The following is an 8,999-nucleotide window of genomic DNA, read 5'->3' on the forward strand; positions in this document are numbered from 1 at the left end:
CTTCTAATTTCCTATCGGGAACTAAGAATTCCAATGTCTTCTCCTTTTTGGGCTCCTAAAGTAAAGCTTGGCGTATTATATTATATACTTATGTATTGTTATAGACAGTGTCTTGTCCTCTAGATACCTGTGTTTTTTGTTAGATTGATATCTTGCTTATGTATATTCCACGTCTCCTTGTATTCATACTGATAAAAATGCTGGACTATGATGGATGGGTGAATTAATGTTTAACTTGTGCGAGTTATCTCCTTTCATTCGTTACTTAAAAATATTAAAATATGATGAATGCTGAATAAATGTTAAATGTCCGTATGTACTTGGACCGACACAATTGCTTTAACTTTTACCTGGTAGTTCAAAAGCAATGATTCCGCGCAGAAACATTAAAACCCTCTCGCAAGCATTAGATTGACTCCAATTCGTTCAGTCTTTGCTTTCACTACAGAATATCACAATCTTTAAGGTAGAAGCGGCAGTTATATGAATGTTAAGTCTTTCGTTTGATTTCTTGTCAAGAAAAGGTCTGTGTTTTCCAAAGATAAATTTCGTTATATTAATGAAGCTCAACTTTGTAAAGATGAAATATTCTCAAAATAAACAATTTAGGATGGGTTATATTTTCTGCAGCCATGTTTGTCGTCCTATTAAGATAAGCTAGTGAATTTCATAATGTACATATATTCTATTATCATTCGTTGTTCGTTGTTTAAGAACACTAAAACCGCAGGTATTCATCCTGTCGTGGTAGATCACATTGAACTTATAAGAACAGTTACAGAAAAAAATGAAAAAAAACTATACTTGCTTAAAATCAACTATCTGCTTAAGTATCGACCATGTAATAACTATATTATTCAGTCAGCACGAAATGTGGAATTTTGGAAGTCTCACATTTTTTGGCCTCTTCATTGAGTTGTGAAAATACAGGATTTAAAAAGATCATAATAAAAAAAGCACCCGCACTTAGTTCTGTCATAGACTTTGCCTGTTCATGTGTTGTGTATGCACACTGCATCCAGTGTAACTGTTTTCATCTTATTAATTCAAAAATAAAGATCAGGTCAATGACACAACCACCAAATCAAAACTACTATAGATCTTAACGCTCTCAAAACAATAAAAGGTTAAAGACTTAAATACATGTATTTCGACCTTAAGTGTCTTTGACGAATTGCCAGGGGTTTTAGTAAACAAAGAATAAAATAACAGCATCCAAACTAAACCCAGACAGAACAGAAACTACCTTTAAATATTGTTCAAACAGTTCATTTTAACATACATTGTAATATTTGCCTTAACATTAAATAAATATTTAAAGACTATGGTATTGATCGTTTCATTCCAGATTTTGACTCACCACTACGTAATATACAAATGGGGTTTTAAACATATTTTACACGCTATAAAAAGTCGTAATAATAATGATTAAGGAAGTGAATTAGTTAAAATTGTTTCATTATGAATTAACTTAGCTTAGATTTGACGATATACTTCTGAAATTGTAATAATAAGGTCACCAGCTATTCTGTTACAGCAGATAGCAGAATCTAGAACAAACTCTAGTCCAGTATTATCAAAAAAAAGTATAACAAAAATACCGAACTTCAAGGCAAATTCAAAAAGGGGAAGTCTATAAAAACTGACAAAATCAAACACTATCAAGCAACGGAACAAGTTAAAAACAACTGCCATATTCCCTACTTGGTACAGGCATTTTTCAAAGAAAATGATGGGTTAAACACAGTTTTATAGCTACCTAAAACCCCCACTTGTATGCCAACAAAAAAGATACATACCCTTTGAAACAGGACAAAGGGACACGTTAGGTGTTTTTGTTTACAATAAATTATTGAACACTGAAGACTTACCTTTAGTTTCATTTCTTTTTCATAAACCAGATTCTTCGCCAACATAATAACATAGAGTATAAATCCAAGAACAAAAAACAATGGTAATGTCGTCTGTACAGTTGTCAGCATGTTATCTTCTAAATAGGGCGGAAAAGCCATTTTTCGGAGGTAAACTTCATTTGTTGTTCCGAGAAGAGGGTTATTAACCAAAGCATAACCGCCATTTTCCATGATATTTTTGTTAACCAAATACTGGATGTATAGAAATCCTGTTTTTCCATACTCTGTGAATAAAGCGAAAAAGAATGCTGCAATATCTCGTATTATAAATGCGGTACTATACGAGGATTACTTTCAGTAGTTTCCAATAAACTGAATTCATTCAACCTTTTTCCAATAAAATAAATCTCCGAACACCAGTGTGACCGAAGAAACAAAACTGGCCAAAACAAATGAGAAAGCCAGAGGAATGCATTTTATTTTACGTATGAAACTCTTTTTATAACAACTACTTGAAAGTACAAAATATGTATATAAAAAATTGAAAACAACACGTTTAATAATTTCATGCGTCCGAAAATATGTATATGCTGCTCAAAACTAGTTTGGACACTGAATGCATATGCTTGCAGAAACAGAAACAGAAAATGTACAAAATGTTAATAAAAATACTATTGATGAAATTGTAAATGAAATAAGAGATGTTTTACTCAATTCTGCTAGAAATACAATTGAAATTTGAAATTAGAAATATATTTGGGGAATTCGTACAAAAAACTTATGGATATGATTTTAAGGGAGGGAAACCAAATCACAGTGATTGGTTTATCTCAGAATGCCGCCGGGAAAGGAGAGCGTTTAGAAAATCAAAAGGTTATATAAACGGTATGGTTCACGGATATTCAAGGAACAAATGAGACGTAGTGAGACTCTATATAAAAATATTCGTAAGGGTTCCGCTGAACCCAGTGTCTCGCCTACTTTTGCTGTTAGTCGCAGGCTCAACTAAAATGGGGAAAAAATTATTAAAAATTTTCCTCTAGATACTATCTTTTGATTGTAAGAAGTTCTGTTCAAGTTTGGTAAAAATCCAAGAAGGTTTATGAATCTAATAAATGTTTTAAAAACTTTAACTGCAGACTGTACGTAATGTTAACTGGAATAAAACTAAGTCCATTTATAAGTAATATACGGAAAAACAGGAAATAAATTTTTACAAAATTTCCTTCTAGATACTAGCTTTTGATCATAAACAAGCTTCTGTCCAGGTTTGGTACAAATCCAGGATAGTTTAAGAAAGTTATTAAAATTTTGAAAACTTTAACCACCGAGTCAATGTAATGTTAACTGGCAGAAAAACTAAGTCCGTTTATAAGTAAAATACGGATAAACAAGATTTTTTTTTTAACAAAATTTACTTTTGAATGCTATCTTATGATCACAAACAAGCTTCTGTCCAAGTTTGGTACAAATCTAGGATAGTTTAAGAAAGTTATTAAAATTTGAAAAACTTTAACCACAGAGTGAATGTTATGTTAACTGGCAGAAAAACTAAGTCCATTTATGAGTAAAATACGGATAAACAGGATTTTTTTATACAAAATTTACTTCTGGATACTAGCTTTTGATCATAAACAAGCTTCTGTCCAGGTTTGGTACAAATCCAGGATAGTTTAAGAAAGTTATTAAAATTTTGAAAACTTTAACCACCGAGTCAATGTAATGTTAACTGGCAGAAAAACTAAGTCCGTTTATAAGTAAAATACGGATAAACAAGATTTTTTTTAACAAAATTTACTTTTGAATGCTATCTTATGATCACAAACAAGCTTCTGTCCAAGTTTGGTACAAATCTAGGATAGTTTAAGAAAGTTATTAAAATTTGAAAAAACTTTAACCACAGAGTGAATGTTATGTTAACTGGCAGAAAAACTAAGTCCATTTATGAGTAAAATACGGATAAACAGGATTTTTTTTTTACAAAATTTACTTCTGGATACTATCTTATGATCATAAACAAGCTTCTGTCCAAGTTTGGTTGAAATGCAGGATAGTTTAAGAAAATTGTTAAAATTTCAAAAACTTTAACCACAGAGTGAATATTTGTGGACGCCGCCGCCGCCGACGACGACACCGACGCCGACGCCGACGGAATGTAGGATCGCTATGACTCGCTTTTGCGACAAAAGTCGCAGGCTCGACAAAAACCATGGACAAAAATATTAGATCATCTAATGAAAATTTACGTTTCAAAATGAAAAAGATGCGATCAAAAAACAAAGGCTCTGAAAAAGATCCACAAAACTATAGGCCTATAACGTTATTATCTACTCTGGGTAAAGTTTTTACTTCAATATTGAACACAAGATTATGCAATTATCTTGATGAATTATGTATACTAAATGAAAATCAAGCAGGTTTTAGGAGTGATTACTCTACGACTGAATACATTTTTACCATACATATTTTATTTGAATTATTGAAATTGAGAAAGAAAAAATTACATTGTGCTTTTATCGACTTTGAAAAAAGCGTTTGACTCTTTACAGCGAAATTTACTTCTGTTTAAATTATTGCAGAATGAAGTAAATAGAAAATTTGTTCGTGTTATTCAGAATGTGTATGATTATGCCAAATCTCGTATTATACATCAGGACAAAAAAATCCGATTTCTTCCCTTGTGAGATGGGGGTACGGCAAGGAGAAAACCTTTCACCTGCTCTGTTTTCTATATTTTTAAATGATCTTCAAACTTTTTTTGAAGAGAAAAATATAACTGGCTTAAAATCGATATCACAAGATATCGAAAATGAGCTGACAATGTTTTTGAAATTATTTTTACTTTCATATGCGGATGATACTGTTTTATTAGCAGAGAATAGTACTGATCTACAATACATGTTAAATACTTTTTACGAATATTGTGAAGAATGGAAAATGAAAATAAATACAAACAAAACTAAAGTTTTGATCTTTTCCAGTGGCAGAATGCCAGCAAATCTCAAGTTCACAGTAAATTGTAACGATATTGAAATTGTAAAAGCATACAAATGTTTAGGTATTTTATTTTCTAGAAGTGGATGCTTTTTATCAAATAAAAAATATCTCAAGGAACAAGCCACAAAAGCTATGTATAGTGTATTAACAAAATGTAGACAAAACAATTTGTCAATAGAATGTCAACTTGATCTGTTTGATAAAATGGTTTTACCAATACTTTTATATGGTTCAGAAATATGGGGATTTCAAAATATAGATATACTTGAACGTGTACATTTACAATTTTGTAAAATGATTTTACATTTAAAACAGCCCAAAATTTCATAGTGTATTCAGAGCTTGGAAGATACCCCATTACTGTGTCTGTAAAGTTGCGAATGATCAATTTCTGGAGTAGACTTCTTAATGGAAAAGAAATTAAAATTTGTGTTGTATTATACAAACTTGTGTGTGTATATCATAATGATTACGGAATAGAAACTAAGTGGATATCATATAAAAAATATTTTTGATAATTATGGTAGGTCCAATATATGGAATGCACAGTTTGTTGATAAATAGGTGTCAACATGTATTGAGCAAAAACTCAAAGAGTATTTAAGACCAGTTTCAACAAGAATGCTTTGCTTTTGTTGCAGAATCACCTAAAACTTTATGTTATCGTATTTTTTTAAAAATGTACAATTTGAAAATATTTTTCATTTTTACCTTACAATTTCATTGATACATTATGCAAATATAGATGTGGTAGTCACCATCTGCCGATTGAATCTGGAAGGTGGCAGGGTTTACCGAGAGAAGACAGAGTCTGCCGTCTCTGTGACTCAAACGACATTGGTGACGAGTACCATTACGTTATGAATTGTAGAACATTTGAGTTAGAAAGAAATTTTTTTTTATCGCAATACTGTTGGTCAAACCCTAATATCTATAAATTTGATCAAATGTTTAACTCATCAAATATTGTAATTTGTAATATTAGAAAAATTATGTAAATTTACCAAAGTTATAAATGTGAAAGTCAGTCGTCCAAATTAATGTCATTGTACTTTTCACACATGCATGTAATAATTGTACATGATAGTTACGTTTATATATGTTCTCTATAACTATGTAATTGTAGTTTTATGAGAAATAAAGTATTCGTATTCGTATGCATATATCCGTAATTTGTATTAAATTGTTGCAGCCGTATTGGCGTTTTCTCGACTGTTCTTTTAGTCAACTACCGAGTTTGGGCCTCATGCAATGTTCATGAAAGACGTATGTGACAAATGACCAGATTTTTATCTAATAATTTTATACAGACCATAAATTTGAAGGAGAGCCTTTGATATGCAAGAAAATGTCAACAACGATCAACATTATTTTAGCAAACAGACTATGATAATCATTCATTATTCGTATCCTTTGCCTTCCATGGCCCTAGGTTTTTGTATTTGTACTAGTTTTAGTTTCTATGCCAATGCATTTTGTAGAAGGATTTTTAAAGGTGTTTTATGAATTTTCTAACATAACAATACATACCCGGTTCTCCGCCAGTCGCGTCGTTGTTTCTCGGAGCTGTTGTCAATACGAACGGGAATGTGCGGTCAGTTCTCCATCTTGTATCTCCATCAAGAAGCGACACCCTCAGAGAATACTGCACATTTTGTGGTAGAGTAGTCGACGTGTAGTTAACTGATTCATCAAACACTACAGCAGCTAACACTTTACTTGGGTTATTGGTATGATAGGTTTCTACATCACTGTTAGACGCAAACCCAGTAACTGAAAAAAATAAAGATTGAGTAAAATTAAAACTTAGTAGAGGCACCGCGACACATAACGTTGCGAAAACTGTGGTTTGTTAATAAAACATTAGCTGTGCAAGTAAGCTCTCAAGTTGGACCAGGTGATAATTTCATGTCTGCGGGAGGAGAAAGACTGACAAACAATATGCAGTGTATGCAAAGTTACATATAAAACGGAGCCAGTTCAGCACTTTAGTTGTGGTTTTGTGAAAACTGTAACAAAACCAAATCTAATTATTCCATGTACACTCTTGGAATATACGTAACAGAAGGCATAAATATTACAACGGTGATTGGGATCATTTATTTTAAAAACCTCTCCGATAGTCAATAATTGTGTAAATACATGACAGCCTAGAAAACATACACACTTTTAAGTGATAGTGTGTTAGCCTTTTCTTTTGACTATTTTTCAGGTCATGAATACCAATCAATTGGTAGAATAAACCCCAATTCAGGTATAATTCACCATTTGACATATAATGAAATACACCAATTGGATATAATGCAGCTTTTATCAACAAAAAAAAAATTGAAGAGATATTGGAGCATCTTTTTACATTTACCATATCAAGCTCTGATGAACACGTATATGTCAAATGGTGGATTATACCTGAATTGGGGTATAATAAACCAATTGATAGTTATTCCAGACATGTTTATGGTTTTTTGCTGGTATCGTCCTTATTATTATGTTAAATAATGTGCAAATTACGAGAATATTAACCCTTTGAATGTGGGCGTAGTATATTAAATTCTGATTGCATAATAAAAGTATACCTGCAGTTAAAAATCCTGGAAAATCTGTGTCCATGTCGCTCTTGACTGCAGTCATTATTGTACCAAGTGCTGCATCGTTTGGAGCGTATAGAATTTCTGTCTTCGTGAGGTTTGATACTGCTTGCGAAGGCTTGAAGGCGCTCCATATTTTCCCATTCGGGTAATCGTTTGTCTCTATAAGATTTCGAATAACCAACAGTAATAGCCCAAAAGCTACCGGCATTAAAATTTCAAAAACAGTTACACACACTTTACGTTTTTGTAGTATCCAGTTCTTGTGTAAAAGTAATCCAAATTGTTGCAATCGTGACATCTTGTTTTACTTGCTCTTAAATGGTTCCAGCACACAATTTACACACCTGAAAATTGTGTCAACAATCGATCAATAATTTTTACCTGTCAGGATTATTGATCATCCTGTATCATTTCAAATTATATCAGAAATTATTTATCCAGCATACTTTATCATCATCAATGGTTAACCCCTTAAGGATACAATATACATTTATTTTTTTTCCAACAATATGGTGTCAGATTAAAATTTAAATCCAATTTAAACAGAATTATAGAAAAACACAATGTAAATGAAACTATTTGAAGCAGTATAGCAGTATACAAACTTTGTTGAAATGCTAATCGAGCTTTTTCAATCAAATTTATCCACGTTTCCCTTACTTGGATAAATTTATGAATTAATTATGAGTTGACGCAGTTTTCAATGAAAAATAAATGGATACAGCTTTATTTTTTTTTTTTATATTTCTGTAACTGACATTTCTAAATATTCAATTTCACAGTAGAAACATAATTATCCGAAGTCACGTTGTACCTTTAATGAGTTCATATGTACTGCAAAAAAATAATGTTACGCAATCATTTTTTTATAACTACATATGTGCTCCAAAATTCTTTGTGAAAAGGGTTTTATTGAGCTAAATTATTCATCAATCAAATTATTCATCAATTAAATTACCTTCAATATACACATAGCCTGAACATTAAACAATGAGTAAAAACTGGCAGATTATCTTGCAAGCTGATGTGATACCGGTATTACTGCCAGTGTAGCCAGCTTTCTGTTTTGTATGACTTACCTGCTTATCAAAAACTAAATGAAACCTCTTATTTACAGTTTGTATATAATTCCAGATATACTATATATTACATTTCACCTTCAATGATAAGCCATTTAACTAGTTATTAGCCATGTTGGCTGTGGCCTGAATTGATCTCACGTAGCTGGTATTTAAGGAACTATTCTTGGTGTTTCCTGATGCGTACATTTTTATGGGTTAAACATGTGATCATGACTTTTCGAATTACAAAACAAATTTAAAGTTTAAAATGTAGATCGTTATAAAGATGAGTTTAGCGAGGACCTTATCATCGACCGTTCTTACTTCACTTACCTTACGTATTTGTAATTTTAATCCTAGACCAGATTTAAGAATTTTTGTTACTATTTTTATGTGTAAAAAATCAATGATAATAGTATTCGATAATATCTGTTTCACTTGAGTACATCGATGTTATTTGTTTTGAGGGTGTGATGTCCAAGCCGTAGTTTGCCTGA

The 8,999-nt window shown here is 31.7% G+C and overlaps 1 protein-coding gene across 1 annotated transcript in view; it reads right to left on the reverse strand.

Moving 5' to 3' along the window:
* The window catches only part of LOC127701586 (phospholipid-transporting ATPase ABCA3-like), a 44,772-nt gene extending 36,078 nt beyond the window's left edge, over window positions 1-8,694 (reverse strand). Inside the window, exons 1-4 of the mRNA XM_052205550.1 lie at window positions 8,521-8,694; window positions 7,427-7,785; window positions 6,381-6,623; window positions 1,872-2,137 (exon numbers count right to left, since the gene is read on the reverse strand). Of these exons, the coding sequence (XP_052061510.1) occupies window positions 1,872-2,137; window positions 6,381-6,623; window positions 7,427-7,739 (822 nt within the window). The 5' untranslated portion in view covers window positions 7,740-7,785; window positions 8,521-8,694. The remainder of the gene's footprint in view (window positions 1-1,871; window positions 2,138-6,380; window positions 6,624-7,426; window positions 7,786-8,520) is intronic.
* Between the last annotated feature and the right edge of the window lie 305 nt (window positions 8,695-8,999).

The sequence above is a fragment of the Mytilus californianus genome, unplaced genomic scaffold (assembly GCF_021869535.1).
Source record: "Mytilus californianus isolate M0D057914Y unplaced genomic scaffold, xbMytCali1.0.p SCAF_1, whole genome shotgun sequence".
Classification (NCBI taxonomy): domain Eukaryota; kingdom Metazoa; phylum Mollusca; class Bivalvia; order Mytilida; family Mytilidae; genus Mytilus; species Mytilus californianus.